Genomic DNA, 20,708 nt, shown 5'->3' with positions numbered 1-20,708 from the left:
CCTTTTACAGATACAAATGAAAACATTAATTATACAATGACATACACCAAACACAATAAACCAAACTAAAGTAAAATCAAAGAAATAAAAACGTTTCTTCTTCACTAGGACATCAGAAACATTTTCTACCCACTCATCACAAACAGACACAAAGAAACTGCAAAAAAAATAATAATAATTGTAAAAGTCGAGATTGGGGTCAAGCCGCGTCTGCAAAGTTAAAAAGTATTGCGCTATGCCAAGTGAGCTAAACAAGCATGTAACAAAGAAGGAACGTGCACCCTTGTTACGATCAGGGTCGCTTTTTCTAGCGTCCGGAAAAATTGTAATCAGAGACGACGCTTCTCTGTTACTTTTTCGGCGTCTATGATTGGCTCAATAATAGGAACAAGACTGATGGGTTCATCAAAAAGCGACCCCAGACAGACAGGATATGACGAATGACGACTAAAACCAAGATTACAATCCGAACGTGAATCAATGCTAATGAAGTTTACCAGTGTGAAGAATTTTACAAAAATACAAAGCCATTACTGTTGATAATGAGTTAAAAACATAAAAAATAACAAATAAAATTTAAAAATATATATTTAAAAAGATAAAGACATTTAAAAAAAAAAGCCAAATAGGTGCGAGAGCGGCGCCGTCCATTAAAAATGCTTGGCTAAATTTGAATTAATATTTGGTATTTATTTTTTAAACTGGAAATTGAAGACCAAAGCTGGGGATGTACCTGTATATATTTTCCATGTGAATTCAAGTAGCATGCAAACGCATCACGACCCATTTAAGATGACACCAAGGCTACATCTCTTACATGGTGATCTCATGGTAGTAATTGCCTCTCAAAAGTGCTCCTAGGAAAGAATGTGAGGTCACGGTGGACGTTGATCTCCTGAGCACGGTTTACAGTCAACAAAGCCTGAAATAGATGGTTCAGGACAGTTGGCTTTCTTCTCCTCATGTGACATCACCACCTCTCCATCATCTTTAACCCACTGGAAAAAATACAGAGGACAAAACCACAATGTTGTCCATGGTTCAGTTTGCTATTGCATTACATGTCATTTCATATTCATAATTTTCTGATTCTGTACAGCTATTTAAAAAGAGCCAAAACCCTGCCCGACCAATTGCCATGGTGTACATAATTCAAATAAACCCGCTGAGCTGAAGCTTTTCGGTTCCAGGTCTTAAAATTGGCTTGATTGGAAGGATTTGGACCTCGGTTCAGACAAAGTGAAGCCAATCAGGAATAAATCCAGCTGTGATTCTCTGATTGTACAACGAAAGCCACATGTGGACCCTTTGAAACGCAGTTTAAATTGAGCCCCACAAACATAAGTGAAAGGCTAAGCATATTAAGGTTTGATTGAAAAAGTTAAGATCGGGATGATTGCTTTCCATTTTTCCAGGACCTTTTTTTTCCCTCAACCAGGAATTTCATCCTTGAAGCTACACGTAATGGATGTTTATTGAAAAACAAAGCTGAATGATTTGGTTTAATTTATGTGGACTCTGCAGATTCTGATATTTATCTAAAGGGGACTAAGAAATCACACTGAGACATGTTCTTTGTGGTTTCATTAGCTCAAGGATGAAACACTCAAACAAGTATGCTTCGATCTTCAACCATCTGAGGTTTGCAACATCTTACTACGCTGTGAGCTCAGTGACTTTCTTCTAAGAGTCCCTTTGGGAAAGTTCAGGTGGGATTTAAAAGCATGTCTCGGCATAAATGCAATATTTATATCAATAGCTTTTAGGGTGTTTCACTGTAATTACTTTCTTGCTAACAAATGAGGAAACTCTTCATGGTATACTATCATATTATTCTACATGACTTTAGTGATGGTCTGATGAAGCTTCATGAAGCAGCCTCATGTTTTTTAGAGGTCAGTAGGTGGCGCCCTCAGTTTAAAATGATGTTATGTTTCAATGAAAATAACAACAATTCTTCATGAAGCTTCATCAGACCATCACTATAAATTATGCGCAATTATCCGATCACTAGTTAATTTTTTGAGGAAAAATGTAGGCGTTTCTTGGTCAGGTAGAAATAAATCTTTAATTATCAAGAGAACATATTACAGTCCCTCTTAACAACTACACAAATATTTGTGATGCATCTGCTGAGAAACTGCTACGCCTAAATGATAGTTAGGGTAGAAATAAATGATTGTTCTAATGTAGAAAGGTAATAAAGGTGTTGTACATGTAACAATTGTCCCCCTTGAAGATTACCTGATGGATTTATTTGCTGCTAATTTGAAACTCTTAATATTCTAAAGAGTTCATGAAACATGATGCTCAAGTTATTTTTGCCCATTAAAACAGAGCAGATGCTTTGATTATATCCCAGAATGTGGTATCCATATTGAAAAAGTCAATTGTAGAAACACTATGATGTGTAAATATTACAGTCTTCCTTACAGATGTACAACTTTATCCTGAATTTTCCAGTTCCACTTTCTTTCTTTCGAAAAATCAGGTGTTAGGAGGAAAATAAGACCGTGTGTTTAGCCAACCCTTGTGCTTTCATCAACTCCGTCTTTTCAACAAGACTCCATTTTACTGGTTAAGAGTCAAATTTATAATAACTGGACTTGCAATGTTGCAATATTCACCTACATTTCGAACAAATACTCCTAAGCTTTCATAGCCTGCACCCTCTGTTGTGGTGACAACTGAATTTCTTTTGTGCTCAACACACTGTGTTGTTGTGTGTCGAGAGCAGCCAGGTTTTAATCTGAGTTCGTGCTACTTTTCTCTGCGGCTCAAGTGTCTTTGTACTCTGTGAACATGTGGGTGTCAGAGCTCAATCAAACATGTTGTTAACTTCAGGATTGCTCCTCACATTTGTCCTCAGTGGAAGTGTCTCACTGACACGCCAGAGCAAAGGCTCCCTTCTCCAGGTCCGTCCTCAGAAACAGAGTTGCTCATCATTGGCCATAAATATTAATTAAAGTGGCCGGGCTCGCGGGAATTACTCATGCAAATTCATAAATTGAGGGCTGTTCACCTCAAAGCAATTTGTTGATGAGGTAAGTGGAGATTCAGGTTCTGAGAGTGAAGAGGGGGACAGAGCTCTGCGGCTGTGTCTGATGCACAAGAGCTCGCCGCCACCGACAATTTTCTTTCTCCGTGTCCTTGTAGTGGGTGATAGCGGAGGACAGGCGAGTGCGCCGGTACACAAAGAGCATTACGTGTTCTCAAGTCAAAGCCTCCTTTTTTCTGAGTGCCATGGCCTGTTTCGTTTTCACTAAGTAACCTTTTCACCCTCGGTCTCCGGATGATTTTCCTGGCTCCTCTGTCCTTTGCCCGCGGCATTGTGTTGTACTGATCATAACTGTTTTAATTTACAATATAAAGGCTTGATACTAAATTACGCCCTGGGTCCTTCATTAACTCACACCTGATCCTGGACATTTGCACTTGTTGAATTATGTGAAAGTTTAACCTCAATAAATTAGCAGATGAATTACGATGACATAGAAATGACTTGTACAAGACTAAATAATTCAAGTTTGATTAAAAGTATCAGTATGGACAATTGAACTTATTCGCTTGCGTCTCCCTCCTCTGATGGAACAGAGTAATGATTATCGTGAAAACAAAAGCGTCACCAGGCTCTACTCTCACCTTGATATTTTTAATGCCACCGACTGGTGCACCATAACTAAAATATTCTCTGAAATCACCTGTTATCATTTTTTAAAATGTATTTAAGCAAAAATACATGCATTTTAAATTGCTGTAAATGATGATCATGTGAGCGACAAAAAATTATTAAAAGATTAATTGTTAGTTAGACTAAATCAACAAAAGTATTTTTATTATTCCAGCTATGTTTATATATATGTAATATAGATACAACAACCTTATTAATAACATCAAAATACTCCATGTTTATATATATAAAACACCAAACAACATAGTTTTCACTGAAAATAATTGACTTGTAGCTTCATTCTAATGTACAAATAAGGAGGGTATTAATGTATGATTGTATACAGCCACTAAAATAATACATTATATTGATCCACCATCCATCATGAAGCAGTGTCATGTTGTTTAGAGGTCAGTAGGTGGCCCCATCTGTTTAAAAATGATGTGATGTTTCATTAGAACAGGTTTTCGAAACAAAGAAAAGTAGTGCAGAGACCGCCATCTAGTGGACTCTGAAAATAATGACACTGCTTCATGAAGCTTCATCAGACCATCACCACCAATCATTGCAGAAAATATATTAAAAAAAATGTTATGTAGTGTTGCTTTAAAACGTTATATTTTGATTAAAAATGGTATTCTTACATATCGATGTGTCTCTTATTTGTTTGATATAGGATGTTTTAGTAATATGAAAACATAGCAACTGTACGTAAACTGATCCAACTTGATTTGAAACAAAACAGAAATGTGTATTTATCAGAATGGCTCAATTCAAATTCTCATTAGAGTGGTTAGCATGTGGCTAAGACAATAATGTTTTTTTTGTCTGATATTTTTGTCCTTTTTGTTGCTAAGCAAGACTTTATCAAGATTATTCCGGGTATATAGAAAATGTAAGAACCTAATGATGGGTTGATGAGGCCTCATGAAACAGATGATGAGGGATCATGATACAGTGTCTTCATTTGGAAAAGCCACTGGATCCTATGTTGTATTGAATCAGTAGATCATGGTCAAAATAATAAAGCAGAGAGTGCCTTTGAAATGAATGTATTGTATCATGATACCCAATCATCTGTTTCATGAAGCCTCATCACTACTTTTTACCTTTATTTGTTGTGGTCATAAAGAAAAGGCAGTTTGCTGTGTTTGTTCAAGCCTTCATCAAGGTGAGCTCCGACAAGTTGAAATTGCAGAAGCCGATCTGATGCCTGCTCAGACTTTCATCCTCCACCTGTGCCGTGCAGGCAGGCGGCGCGTTGATGGATTGACGTCAGAGTCGATGTTCACGAGCTGTTAATGAATGTTCAGTCGAGCCTCCAGAAATATGGCTTCAGCATTGAGTGTACCTCACACATGTATAGACGCTTTTAAGAAAATGATTAGCAGCCAGTTGACGTGACAAATGGAGCCAAACCGCTGCACTCGTGTGAACCCGTCTGTACTCTAAGTGCATTTGCACATTTGTAGTTGATCTCTTTCCGCGTATATAGCTCGCCACGGAGAGGCGTCCGACGATTCAACTAACCGTGATATTAATAAAAAGAGAGTCTGAAAGTGAGCCGCGCCGATACATCAACGTAAAGCCGTAAAGAAGGGATGAAGGAGAGCCGATATGTCAATCAAGCAGGTTTTTCTTGAAAATATTTAAAAGGTTTATTTATTATTATTGTTCTATTAAAAGCTTTCTTTCAACTTTTTACAACACGAACCAGTTCACGGACCTCTGCTCTCATCTTCACATTTGATATTCTTTCCGGCCCGACATGAACCTCTCCAGTTATTTGCTGCAGTCGATATCTATCTTTGTAGCCAGCGATGGGTGTTGGAGAAAACCTCTTTGTGCGGATCAAATGTTTGGAAATGAAGACGCTTGCTGCCCGGTGTTCTCCAGCGTGTTCCTCTGAAGGAGATTGGCTCGCTTCGAACCCCCCACACCACCCCGAGACAACAGGCGCACACGCTTTGATTGCATCCAGTGCTGAACCCGAGCCAGGGTCCGTTTAGTTGTGTGTAAGACGAGAGGAGTGACACGCCTCGTTGCTCCGATTCTGTCGTGATGAAGAGTCCGGGCCAGGACTAGCTTTGTTGCCGTTTTGATCTGGATTAGATTGAAGAGGTTTGGTGGCTTTACCTGTTTCAACTGGTTGATCAATGAAAGCAGTCAAGCCAGTGAAGTGTTTTTAGAGGGGTCACTTGTTTTTTACACACACACACACACACACACACAACTACCTACGTGCTTACACATAGACATACGTACACAAACACATGTGAACCATGTTCATACTCCATCTCCAGTATGTACACACATCAACACAAACCCACACACACACACCTTTGCACTCACAGAGATACATAGACTAACACACACACATGCACTTGCACGGATACTTACACCGACACACACACGCACATTTACGTGCACACAAATGGACACATGTACTAAACCCTATGTAGACAAACATCAACATGTCCACATGCACAGGTACGTGCTCACACATACACATACATGCACACACAGACAAATATATGTAGCACAACAACATAGACACATAAACCTGCATATACACACAGAAGTACACGCACACAAACACACACACTCACACACATATACTATATATGCGTGCACAAAACACACACCTGCACACACATGCTCTATTTTCTTTATTTTGTTTTCTTTTAATTATTGTTCCTCTCTAAAATGTGTTCACAAAATAAATATTAAATAATATCTGAAAATTATAAAACATGTTTTCTTATTTCCTTTCATTTTCTCTCGTGTTCACAGTGAAACATAATAATGAATTCCTGGATGATCTTCTTCAGGGCCTTTTTTTTCATCTTGTTTTGTTCGTTTTGAAATTAATTATAGTGTAAAAAAATGTAATCATCTGTTCTGTGACACATTCATTAAGATTTCTTTCATAAAATAATCCAATTAAATGTATCATAATATTGTCCCTATTGTCACTGATATTTATTTACTTTCACGGTGCATTTTTGTCTATTCTTCAATAAGTGACAAATCATTTCTAAATATTTAATATTATTCTTTAATTTATTTATCTCCATGTCATCATGAATCATTTATAGTCACTCCTGCAGAATAATACACACCTTTTTTTTAAACTTCTGAAGACTTTTCCAAATGTCTAAACATCTGAAACCGCCGTTGCAGTCAGATTACTTATACAAATACTTTTATCTTCACCTCCTGCTGTGACTCACCGACTTCCTTCACTTGCCTCTACCTTCAGAAACTTAGAGAGTTTAAAACAACTTCTGTTGCTGCTCTGTAGAGTTAGAGACGTAAGAGAAATCCTCCCTGCTGTTCTCTTTGATTCTCTGTCTGTTTACGTGCACATTAATGATCACGCTGGGTTCCTCACATCGATTCTCCTGGACGCCAGTGTTTTCCACACAAGCCAGAAAAGAATTCTGAATGTGTTTAAAGCAGCAGCTGGAGCAGTACTGGACTTTGTGTTCTATTCAGAACTTCCGCCTGTTGGGGAGGGAAACTTCAATTGAATGCCTTGCTCAATCCTTCCATCGATGACTCTGTGTGATGCTAAAAACAATTGAATGTAACCAACAACTACATATGAAACATTTATATCAACAAAATCAGACGGTCAAATAATGTCTGGGCTGTCGACTGATGATGACGTCACGCTTTGGCAACAAAATTGCGAATGGCCAAAGCTTACAAAAGTTGAGTAGTTTTTTTTCAAGATAATATTAATATACAACAAAAGTAAGTGAGTGGCATATATACTCATTAAATACATATATACTTATGATGATCTTTAATGTGTGTGTAGTGGCGTAGACTTGATCTTACATCTATTCCTATTTTAGTTTAGTTGTTACATGTGTGTTTTTTTTTTTTAAATTTGATATGTGTGTGATTGTCTATTTTCAATTGTGTTCATCCATGACTATTGTTGTCGTCATGTGTATATTTAGCTTGTTTCGTAGGGGTGTTTGTTTTACTACTTTTGAAGTGTGTATTCAAGTCCTTTTTTACGTTTTTGTATTGTTAATATGAGTGTGTATCTTTTTATGTGTTTTATATGAATAAAACAGTATTGATTCCCTGAGGATTAGTTTTGGTTTGTTGCTAGTGTTTTCTCTTTTTCTTTGTTGGATTTGTGTTTATTTATAGTGTGGGTTTACATGAGCATGTTTTAGTTCTTAGTTTGGTGCAGGTTTTTGTAAATGTGTGTTTTGTTATTTTGGTTCTGCATACAATTTTGTAATCAAATAGTTAAAATTAACATAAGTAACACGACTACACAAAAACACATGACACAAGGTTAACATGACAAACATAATGATCACATGACAAACATAACAATCACATGACAAACATAATGATCACAGAGCAGTCATGTAAGTGTGTGTAGTTAAATGTGTGTTGTTGTTGGACATGTCTCCAACATGTGAGCTTGGAAAACATGGTCGCTGCTAACATTTAGAACAAACTTCTACCTGATAAGGGTTTCACACACTCATAGGCAGGCAGGCAGACAAGTGACAATAAACGAGGCCACTTTGCTGCGATCGTCGTGACAACTTTTCCCCTCCAACCAAGGACGGCAAACGCATCTTTTTGTGCTAAAGTGGCTCTTGTGTTTAGTGTGACTGTTTACTTGTTTATCCACTTCCACAAACTTATGCGTCTTTTTTTTTCTTGTTCTTCTTCATAGCCATGCACCTTTTCGGCCTCAACTGGCAGCTGCAGGAGGTGGAGAATGAGCAGACGTTTGAGAACGGAGGCGGCGGGAAGAACAGTCCAACCCAGACCAGCATCGTGACCTCTCTGGCTGCTGATGGTGAGGAAGCTGCTTTTCTAACCACACTATAGCTCTGATCCATTAACTAGTCATGGTTTAATGAAGCCTCATGAAGCAGTGTCATTATTTTACAGAAGATAGATGGTGGTCTCTATACTATTTTCCTTTGTTTTGAACAACTGTTCTAATGAAGCATCACATCATTTTTAAACTGATGGCGCCACCTACTGACCTATAAAATCATTACACTGCTTTGTGAAGCATCATCAGACCATCACTACTAGTATCAGGACTAATGAAAGACCTTTAAAAAAATTAATGATGAGAAATCAATATATTCTTCCAGGACCAAATGATGCTCCCACCCTAAGAATAGTTACTTAAAAGTGTTACCATGGTGAGCTAGTGTTCGGTGTTTACAAATGTTTCCCCATAAATTTTACCGACAGAACACAGCTGTTATTCATGGAAATAATACTAACAGAGCATATCGCTAAAAAAATTGTATTACTACAGAAACATTTGTTGTGTGAAAATTCTGTTTGAAAAAGTATAAGTTTGCCTTAGATTTTGGACAAAACCTACACAAGATCCATCTTTAACTATAACTCAATATAATCGATGACATTTAAATAGTCCAATAAAGGGTTTACATTTCAGCCGTGACAAGGTGAAGAAAGAGAGGAGGAAATGTTCTGGATTTTTCCTGCAACTTGTCTAATGAAAGACCTTTAAAAGCTTAAAGGGCAACTAATGTCAAACTCCAACTCTCCTGACTCACTCACATGTTTCAAATGTTGAAGTCTTACTCTCCGAGATGCACTAAGTCCCTCATCATGACCGTGTTTTGAAGTTATGAATTCATGTATTCCCCTCTTGTCTGAGATCTCAGCGAGATGGGAAGTTACGAGAAAGTGGAGTCTATTATGACGTTATAATTGATTTCACTCCTCCTCCAGCCAGCTGTAATCACACCCCTCTTTGTTTATACAATGAGTCTCTCGGAGGTGGATAGTTCTGAGATTGATGATGCGCGTTGACAAAACACGATGCTTGACTAATTACAGAAGAGGGTGTGGTTGAGGTAAACAAGATTTAATCTCCAGAAAAACTAAACTGAGGTCCAAGATAAATTCAAGAAATCAATAAAGCGACTGATATGGTCAAAAATCTCGCTGGCTGGATAAGGAACTTTTTTCCAAGTACAATAATGGCACTGCTTCTTCCAAATACAGTGAGCAAAACTGTTTTATTGACTTATTTTGGTCACATATTTCGGCCTTATTTGGTGTTTGATTTTAACAAAAATGTTCCGAAAAAAAATCAAACTGATAGAAGGCAACTCAGTGTTTGTAATATTTGACAAACAGTAGCCCCAACATAATACTGACAGAGCATATCTCCACAATCACATCACAACCACCAACACAGGTGAAGGAAACAGGAAGTCTATCCCAGTTTCTTCAGGCGTGAGACTTAGGACACCCTGAACAGGACACCAGTTTTTCGAAGGGCACACAAAGAAACACAACCATTCACAAACACACACACACTCACGCCTATGGTCAATTCCCCAAAGTTCAGGTACTATATTTTTGGTACAATATTGGCACCTGTTCTCGTCATACAACCCATGAGCCAGGAGTTTTTGGTGACAAAACACTTTTTAAAACACAGTTTCAAAAGTACCATTTTTTTTACCGGTTTTACATAAAAGTTTTACGAGATCCATCTGACTAGCCATCGCAATATAATCCCTGAAGTTTAAACAGCCCAATAAACTATATTAATTTCATCGGCGATAAGGTGAAGAAAAGTGCCTGAGAGGAGAAAAAAGGTTTGGTCCTGGATTTCCAGCCAGCCCGCGAAGTTTATGGAGATCTTTCACCTTCTGAATATTAATCAGCGGATTCCCGACAGCTTAGCCGGGCCTAATCATAATCTTGGGCCATTTTATATTCATCAACAAGCGGCCGGGCCAAATCGGCTCACCTTTACAGCAAACGCCACCAAATTAATCTCCAAGCACACCGAAGTGCTTAAGATGCACGGCCACGGAATCATTAATTGAGTGGAGTGGGCTGGGCGAAAGCTCAATTGTTTAAACTGTGCTAGATTTAAATCCTCATAAGTACTGCTAATTAAGATAGTACCATGCAGTTTTGGGACTGTTTAATGGCAATCAATAGGCAGCCATTACTCTCCTAGGAGGTAAACTTGCCTTCCGTCTTTACCCCGACAGAAGCTAAAGTGACAGGCTAAAGCCTCATTACACACACACACACACACACACTCTGACGTATGCAAATATCCAAGTCCTGGTGCAAACTGATACAGTTTACTCATGTCTATAGACTGAGTCGCTTTCAAGGTTGCTGTTCCCTTGTAGCACAAGTCTTTAAGGAGGGGAAATTAATGAGCACGGCGACAGCCACTTTAGGCAAGAACCGCGCTCCGACACTATTTGGATTCCTCCTCTTATCGCATCACTTCAGATTTTATGTGTCCGTGACTCAGTGAGAGAGGGGTGGGAAGAGGGGGAAGCGGTCATCTCTTTATTTTTGTCTGAACGTGGTTTAAGGACGTCAGTGGGCAAATTGTTTTGATTTGTTGTTATTACCAGGCAAAGGTAGCGCTCAGTGTATGTGACAGATTCCATTTGGGCTTATCTGATATGAAGCGGCCACTTTTGTGAGTCACCAGGACCAGAGGAGAGATGGAAGATGAGGACGTTCCCAATCTTGTAAAAAGGCAATTATATCTGCTCTATTTTATTCGGTGAGCTGTGCATCGTGCACCAGAGGGAACCGTTACTTTTTTATCTGGAGCGTCATGACCCACTCTCATTTGGGGGAACACCTGACGGCCCTTTTTAGTGTCTACTTTAATCAGAAAAGAACATCATAGTGACAGAGTTTTGCTGCAACATCAGGTCATTGATTACTTATCAATCATCTGTGTAACATTGTGCTGGTCAAGGATTTTTACAAAGTTGTCCTCAAAACGACCCCTTTCAGTTGAGAGAGGAGAACATGAAAATATATAAAACACAAAAGTAGTTGCACACACTATTGTATGTGATTACTGAATTAATACTGACTAATTCATTGTTGCCATAGCTGTTGCTATATTTTCTATTACATTAATCACATTTTTAATCTCTAACTTAACTGTTTCTGCTTCCATTTTTATTTTTTTGTGTGTTCGTCTTCAGTTTCAGTTTTTATGTTTTAATTTACTTCAATCTATATAGATACATTTTCTTCATATATCAATATAAGAAATATTATTTTATCCAAATAAATCAGTAATGGGCTGATAAAGCATCATGAAGCAGTGTCATGTTGTTTAGAGGTCAGTAGGTGGCGCCATCAGTTTAAAAATGATGCAATGTTTCATTAAAACGGTTGTTCAAAACAAATGAAAATAGTGCAGAGACCGCCATCTAGTGGACTCTGAAAATAATGACATTGCATCATTAAGCTTCATCAGACCATCACTAACTTAATGTAAATAAACTTAAATAAAGATATGAATTAGATCTATTAATTACATATTATAAAAATGTTATCCCTCCATTAAATAAAAAAAAAAACATTCTTGACAAGGCTCACATTTGTTTGTGTGTTTTCTTTAACTTGTCTCTGACTTTTTTTTTTTCTAGAGAACTCAACATTCACCTAATCACGGCGTCTATTAATATGTGAAGCTTCATGAAGCAGTGTCATTTTTTTCAGAGCCCACTAGATGGCAGTATTTCCCTTTGCCCATCACTTATTAATATGCATTAGGAATTTACAGGGCTGACCCAAAGGTAAACAAAGTCAAATATTTTAGTTTAGTCGAAAATGTGTCCCACAGAGTCAACAAAAAATCTACCAAAGTAATTGAAAATGCTTTATTTAAATTCTTAAATGAACAAAGCAAATAAAACGGGATGGATGAAAATAACAGAGGTAATGAGCAGACTAGAACACTGGCAGGTCAGATGACAAGTGATTGATTTTGGAATATGGCAGAAACTAAAGATGTGTCCTAATTGGCACACTTCTCTGAGTGCACTGCTTTAACGTACACGTTAAGACAGTGCACGTACTGGGTGCACGTACCTTGCCAAGTACACAGATTTCGCCATGTAGTACTGTCTCAAATCAAACACCGTCGCTACACACTTAAATGACTCGACAGCTTCTTCTTCTACTACTGATTGTAAGCAGCTGTTGAACCCTATCACGGACACTTGACAGCGCTTTTCACCAATTGAAACAGTTGTTGTGTTGTTGGTTGTGTTTCATTTTGTTATTACTGTTGTTGAGTTGTTTTGTGGTAAAAGCAGTGTTTTCTCAAGATATTTGCATCCTCAGTGACTCTGTCACTAAGATGGCGGCCGTGAAGGATGGAAAGTGTCCATCGATTCACATTCAATTTTTTTGTGCCATTTGAGTGCACCAATTGAGTTCTCATTTCGCACTACATTTTCACACACTGCTAATTGGGAGGCACTTATGCACTCCAAATATTAAGTGTCAGTGCAGAAGTGCATGATTTGGGAAACAGCCAATGAGAAAGGCAGAGCACATCGCATGCAAAAAATCGCAAAAAGTCCAGTGGAGGCACCAACACAAAGAGTCAGACCCACAACCCTGACAATAGATGGATAGATAGATAGATAAAATGCTCTATTAGGCTGTTTAAAAGGATAGTTCACCCAAAATTCCAACTCATTTTCTACTCAACCTCATGTCGAATAAAGGTTGGTATATTTTTCAGAGTAATCCTTTTTGGAGTTAAAGCCAAACATGTAAGTCCATTTGATTGACGCTCAGTGATCTTGCCTATATCTTCCTTTAAATGATGGACTTGAACATCCAAATGACTCCATGGTGCTCGTTTGTAATGTCCATCATGTCTTGAAGCCTGGACAAGAGGAATTGTTCTGGCGAAAAAAATGAAAAGACTATATTTTAAGCTTGTTTGTAGCAGAAGTTTAAAGAATAACAAGTGATACAGATAGAAAAAATAAACATTACTAATATACAAAATGGACCCTAAATCAATAACAATGTACATTAATTTAATAGAAGAGAATACATCAAATTGATGGGCCAACGTTGTTGGATATAAATTCCAATATGATGGGAATGAGTTGACTACATTCTTGTCTCAAATGCTGTATGACAACATGGGGGTGTTTTACATTTCAGGTCGCAACGGCGTGCTTCACCAGGAGAACAACTCCATTGACACCGGTCAAGTCGATGTTGGGAAGAGGGCAGCTCAGAGTGTCCCGCCAGGAGTCTTCTGGCGCTCCCAAGTCAGCATGGAACAACCACGATTCGTCAAGTTCAACATCTCAGTGCAGAAGAACGCTTTGATAGGAGTCTACGGAAGAAAAGGCCTCGCACCGTCCCACACACAGGTACAGTCGCTTGTGTCTCATGGAAAATAAACTATATTTACCTTTTGTTAAATCGATTTCTGTCATTGGGAGGAAGTTGTCGTTCTGCTTTGAGTCCCTGATAAAGGAACTTTTTCCACACAAACCTGTTCCTTGAATCACCAGCCAAAGCTTGTGACCATAATTGAGTGATGGGACGTTGGGCTTTGTCTTCTGGCTCAGCTCTTTTTGTCCCCACTACCAACTGATACTGTGTTCTTTGGTGTGTTTTTAGCAAAAAAGGGTAGCTTTTGATTCATTTCTGTTGCTGGAAAATGAGCAGCCTTGCCTCGCAGCTCTGCTATGAGAAATTAAAGACCACTTACTGCTGCTTTTATGTATTTTTCATTTAATTAGCCTTTGTTTAAACCAAAGTATCAAAGTCACAAGTGCTGCCCTTACTAATAACAATGTAACAATCATATTGTAAAAGTAGTTTTCTAATTAAGAGTCGTGTAGTGAACACTCTATGCTAATTAAAGCCGCGCACCTTTTCCCTCTATTCACGTTTTCCTTTGTATTTCTAACTTCCATCATTTTAGTTGCAGGTGAAGCATACGATAGTTCAGTTAGCTTAATGAGAAAAAGCAGCAGGAACAATGGCACAAGAAACATCAACAGTTTTACTTTTAGTTACATATTGTTCACGGATTTGCCAGTTCGTAGCTTAATAATAAAATGAATAAATTTTATACCTCTATTTACAAAAACAAAATAATTAAACGGTATAATTCAGGCTTTATATTAAAATTTGAATGGGCACAGAGTAGACAAAAGATTGTTCAGCAACTGAGAGGCAAATGTTCACATATCATTGTTTTAATTTAAATTTGAACAGGAAAAAGAAGAAATCGAGATAATCAATGGACATTGATGACCCAAAAACATTTAGTCTCAGTCTGCAGAGCTACTAGGATTCATCCCCTCCTAAATGTCTTCCATTTGCAAAAAGAAGAGTGTTTCCAGAATGTCTGGTGTGTCGCTTGAATGACATTTGGCGACATCTGCGCGCCCGGCGACCACTGATGGAGATGGAGGCACTCAGACAATGACCATTTTCCACCACACTTGACTGCAAAAGCTCTTAGCCTCACCTTCTTGACATTCTCACCATGTAAAGACGGGCTTCACTCAAGTGTACACGTTCAAGGACACTTTCTGATGGAAGGGAGTCCGATCGGCGTGACAACAGGTGAGCCGGGGCTGAACTTTCCCCGTGGAAAAAGAGCGAGAGACCAAAGGCTACTAATTAACAAGACGCTCCTTTATGTCTGAAAGGCGATTGTTGCACAGGTTGCTGGTCAATGCCTGATGCCTGAAAGACCCCAATGAGGGATATTGACTCTGCTATTCACTGCTCAGAAGACAAGACAACATTTAAGTGCAACCGCTTTTCACCTTTCTTAAATATAGACTCGCCCGTCTGTTATTGAGTGTCTGTCCACCGACACACACGTACACACACACACACACCAAACACGTTAACCAACCGAATAATAAACTTAAGTGCTCTGGAAACAGGATCAGAAGTGTTGTTGACAGGAAGTTAAGGGTGAAGAAACCTTTCTGTTTTTTGCAATGTTTGGATTTTTATAGTTCCTTGAAGATTTGCTATAAATTATTGGCGTAGAGAAACTTAAATCTCATCAATGGCGAGTAGAAAAATAATGACTTCATAACGTTTTATTGAAAAATATTGTAGTGTTCTTGTATTATCTAGATGAAAAAAAAAAATATATAAAAAAAATTATTAATAATAATAATTATTTCTACTTATTTCCCATTTTTTTTATATGACTGTATGACTCTTAAATGGGTCACATGTGACTTAACCCTCAACATTCATTTGGGCGTGAGCCTACCTGTTTTATGTCAGTTCTTAAAATGTTTGTAAGGTAAATTTATTTTATATGTAGCTGGTAGATTATATCCCATCATTGTAGTCTACATGATCTCTGATTTTTTTGTTTTTTCACCATCTTTGTTCTAAATCAATACATTCGTCTAAATCTTATATAAGGAGTAAAATTTGACAAGGCAGAACAAGTAAGACTAACATATTATGATCTTGTTTGCCACATGGATCTCATTTTTATTAGTTTCTAGCAACGTTTCCCTCATGAACATTGCAGAACATTTCTTATGGAGCTGATTTGTGGAATCCGGCCATCTGCTTTTGGTTGTTCCTCCATCTTTCTTTTTTTTTAAGGAATGAGGAGAGTTTTGGGGGCTTACATGCCAGACAACTGAGATGTTTGCACTCTGCCTTCAGGTTAGAGGACTCTGAATTGAACTCTTTTATTAGTTCCCCCCCAAGCCAACAGCACAAAGAAGTCAACTTCCGCCAGGTTAATATCCCTCCATGGCCCCGGTACTCTGCACAAAGGGTTTTAAATCACTGTTGACTTCACCTGGCCTGTGCCGAATGCTCTCCCTTCTGTCGTTTGCAAGTCCACTCAGGGTTTGCCCGGTTCCCTGTTTGCCACATTCCTGAGCACTAAATCCTGTTTTAATGTGCTCTCGTGTTCCTGCTCCCACAGTGTTCAGACCTTGTAGTTTGAAACAGAGTTGCCTAAACTAACATGCAGTGTGAAAGTGAATTACACTGGAGTGGACTACAAGAGATCAAAGTATCTCCGAACATTTTTGTGTATTGTGTGACCCAGCTGGGCGAGGGTATCTTAACCGGGCGGTTGGTGGAGTCTATTTTTCAAGATTTTTAATTTACCTCAATGGCTGTCAATTGGTGCAAGATACTTAAATTCAATTGTCCATTATGGTAAGAATGATTGTTCTAAAGTGCAGCTCATCTGTGGAGCACCATTATGCAACTTACATTTATGTACCACGCACTTTCCATCTCTGCCTTTTTGCTTTAGCCGCAGCTTTGCTGCCTGAATTGAACGTGCGTAACTGGAAAATATTTTAAATGTTTAAAAGTTGCGCAGTAGAATTATCTATGCTATAAAACTTTAGTATACTGGTTAAATGTGTTTATTTGTTTTTGTTAAAAGGGGTTCTATGCTAATCGTATGGGTGAATACCAGCTTGAGACTACATTTGCTTAGAAGTTTATTCCGTGCCAAATTTAGAAATGGACGTTGTCTAAAGCAATATTGTTATCGGGGCTGATGGTAAATGTACAGATTTAAGAACACACAGCTGCTTCCCCATCATTTAATGCTTCCTGTCTTCTCCTAACGCTGTTCTGCCATTTGAAGTCCCAAATGGGACACAAGACACATCTGTGCTAGGGAGTAATGAGAAGTGCAGGCCATCTATTTTTTAAGAAAACAGTTTAACAGCAAATCTATTGGTAATTTTGAGTCAAATGTGGTTCGACCACCTTTACTAAAAGCTTTTTTACTTTTGTCTTGATAATGATTAAACGGCGTCAATAGACATTAAAACATGAAACGCATTTTAGAAATGCTTTAAAGGAAGGTAATGTAAATAAATGATGCTTTATATACGTTTGTTTCGCATGAATAAAAACATGCTTTGATCCTGTTTTAGAGAAATCATACATTTAAAGCAGCTCAATGTGTAAAATAGTAGGTATTTGTCTGTCCCATTTGACCGTAATGAAAAATACATGCAAATTGAATAACATTGTACTAGTGATTTTCTGACAAAGCTTCATGATGTAGTGTCATCCACTAGATGGCGGTCTCTGCACTATTTTCCATTGTTTTAAACAACTGTTTTAATGAAACATCTCATCATTTTTAAACTAATGGCGCCACCTACTGACCTCTAAACAACATGACACTGATTCATGATGCTTTATAAGCACATTACTGATTTATTTGGATAAAAAAATATTTCTTATATTGATATATGAGGAAAATGTATCTATATAGATTGAAGTAAATTAAAACATAAAAACTGAAACTGAAGACGAACACACAAAAAAATAAACATGGAAGCAGAAACAGTTAAGTTAGAGACACTGCTTTATGAAGCTTCATCCGACCATCACTAGTGTGTACTACTGACCTCTCAGTAAAGTTTTAAGGGTGTATCATGACAATGGGAAAGCGGCACAAATGGGTCAGAAGACCCTTATTAAAAATGTCAAATTTGTATAAAATGTTAATCATATGCATGACATACATATAAAAAGTGAGTTTACAGAATTCCCATTGCTTTTATTTATTGTACAGTGGCAGAATGGGGGCAGGAGAACCCCATGGAAATCCAAATATGTCTAATTTCAACAGAATCTACAAAATATTTAATAATATATAAGAGTATACAGCTCTGAAACTTACTACTGAGGTGATGGTTCCTGTCATACTTTGTCCACAACTGCAAAGGAAAACAGTGAGCCAGATGGTTATGTAGCTTGCTCTTAAACAAACTACACGACTGGTAAAGAAAAATTGTTAACATATAACAATGATTTATAACAGAGGGTGGTCTACAACCTTGCATTTGGCCTTTGTCCTGTTGCTTTGTATGTCGGCCAAGACTCAAGCGACTAAAACAGTTAATTCACAATTTTAATTCACTCTGCATATATACTTGAAATTGTGTGTTTATATGTTATGATGTATATATATTTTTGTTAATAAGTTGTTTTATTTATTTGATGAAAATTAGGATTTACAAATCTTTCTATAACTTAAAAAATCTCAAAACCAAGTAAGCAACAAGCCTTGATTACATTAGTCATGAAATTAAAAGCTTTAAGAGTATTAGACATGTTCAAAGTGTCACCTCTTTATCAGAATCAAGGTGGGTTCCTTCTAAACAAATGGATCAGTATTCGGCTCAGCCCGTAAACTTCTCCTCTCACACTGTAAGCCGGTGTGTATCCGAATATTTCCTCAGCCAGGGGATCTGCTGTCTGCATCTGCCTGTGCATCCTCCAGCTTGTTTGGGGATTTCGGCGTATGTTAGAAGGTTTTCTGCTGCACTGCTCGTGGAGCGCTCGTACTCGCCGGAGACGAGGTTCAGGTGGTGAGCAGGTGCGCTGAGAGCAGATGCACCACTTAAATCGTTTCAGTTGGCAGGAATGACTCGCTACTCCTTGTTTACCCTCTAAATCAATGTTTGTTTGGGGAAACAAAAGTATATATAGAGGTTCTTTTCAGAGTTCCACATATGAGGCGGAGAATCGCCTGAGGTGCAAAGATTTTTTAAATCAAATTTTCTTTTGTGCGCTGTACTTACTGGGGATCTGTTGAGTCCTAAACTTTCAGTAGCTCAGCACAAAAACTTAGACTTTAAATGTACTTACTTTGAAATGAAGTTCTTCATGGACTCAAAATCCTGGCGGTAGCGAGCAATTATTTGCTGCTAATAAAGAATTCAGCTTTCCCTCCCTACAACTATAATTCATATTTCCATTAGTTTGTCTGCAGAAATAATCCTGGAGAAAATAGTCAATTTTAAATTGAGAAATTTTTGATTGACACAAAGTACAATGTTTCAGGTATTTGTCTAAGATACTTTTAATGATTCAAACCCACAACGTGTTGGTAGGAATGTGTTTCATTTAGGTTTGGCCAGATGAAGCTTCATGAAGCACTGCAGTCATCTTTCTAGTTAGTAGTTTTTGCCGTCTTAAAATTATGAGAGGTTTAATATGGGCAACATGGTCAGTCAGATGAAAAAGTAAAAAAAAAAAATAGATATTTTATAAATACAAATTATATGGAGATTGTCTTTCAATCATTTTCACTAATTAACAGTTTCTTTTTGTGTGTGTGTGTTTGTTTTATCAACAAAACTCCCTTTAAACAGAAATACTCAATAGAACATAAACTATATAAATCATTTTCCCTTTCTTTGCAGCTTGGGAACAAATGCCTAATGGACCAGTAAAGGTCCCCTGACTGGGATTTGGGGATCACAGATTTATTTATCGTTTGCTGATTTCTAACACAATATCGGATTTAATTACATATTTATCATTTACAGTCACTGTGTCCATGTTTGTTTGTTTTTGGGTGCAACTGATTGTGTATAAAATACTCTTGCCTCATAATGGAAATAGCAATAGTTGAAGGTTCAGTAGAAGTGTCAGCTATCTTTTGATCATCGCTGCTAGCATTTCATTTTCAACATCATAATGGTGTTTAAGAACAAGATACACAGAGAACTGTTCTGGCAAAATGTGTGTTGTCAGGGCATCAGTTACTGCAGCACACAAAAGTGTTGTGGCTTTTTGGTGTATTTTAAGAGATAGGCTTTTGAATAAACTCTTTGAACTGATTTACTTTGGGGTTTACCGTTTTCATCTAATGGACTTTCTTGTTTTTTTTTGTTCCCAGTATGACTTTGTGGAGCTCTTGGACGGCAGTCGGCTCATCGCAAAAGAACACCGCGCTGCCAGTGACGCAGAGAAAAGGGCCCGACTGGAGCACCAGGTCGCCCTGCATCAAGCGGGATTCATCCAGTACCTGGACTCCGGCGTGTGGCACCTGGCGTTCTACAACGATGGCCGGAACGTCGAGACCGTGTCCTACAACACCATCATCCAGGGTGAGGGACGCTCGTTGATGGAGCTCATTTTAAAAAGCCTTAGAAATCTTTAGACGAAGTTGAAGCCACAAATGTTCTAGAAGTCTACTGGATTATAGTGCTCACTCTTAATACAAGAGCATACATCGCATCGATTCTTCCCACTAACAACCTCTTCAGCTTCTGAAGTCTGGGAAGTTTCCTTTTGGGGTTTGAGTTGAGTAAAAAACACCAAGGTTGAGTTTTCTTTGTCTATTTCCTTCGGGTGTTCTATTGATCCAGCACTACAAATATGAAGGTATCGACGTACGACTTCAAAATTGCCTGGG

General features: G+C 38.0%; 1 protein-coding gene across 4 annotated transcripts in view; it reads left to right on the top strand.

Annotated features, from left to right (window-relative positions):
* The window catches only part of LOC148071521 (teneurin-3), a 264,037-nt gene that overhangs the window by 148,529 nt on the left and 94,800 nt on the right, over nucleotides 1-20,708 (top strand). For all 4 annotated transcript variants that reach the window (XM_087798802.1, XM_087798801.1, XM_087798800.1 and 1 more), the window contains exons 6-8: nucleotides 8,385-8,510; nucleotides 13,676-13,890; nucleotides 20,190-20,400. In XM_087798802.1, the coding sequence (XP_087654928.1) occupies nucleotides 8,385-8,510; nucleotides 13,676-13,890; nucleotides 20,190-20,400 (552 nt within the window). The remainder of the gene's footprint in view (nucleotides 1-8,384; nucleotides 8,511-13,675; nucleotides 13,891-20,189; nucleotides 20,401-20,708) is intronic.

This window comes from Callionymus lyra, chromosome 9 (assembly GCF_982586985.1).
Source record: "Callionymus lyra chromosome 9, fCalLyr1.hap1.1, whole genome shotgun sequence".
NCBI classification, from domain to species: Eukaryota; Metazoa; Chordata; class Actinopteri; order Syngnathiformes; family Callionymidae; genus Callionymus; species Callionymus lyra.
This window is presented reverse-complemented; position numbering and strand designations above follow the sequence as displayed.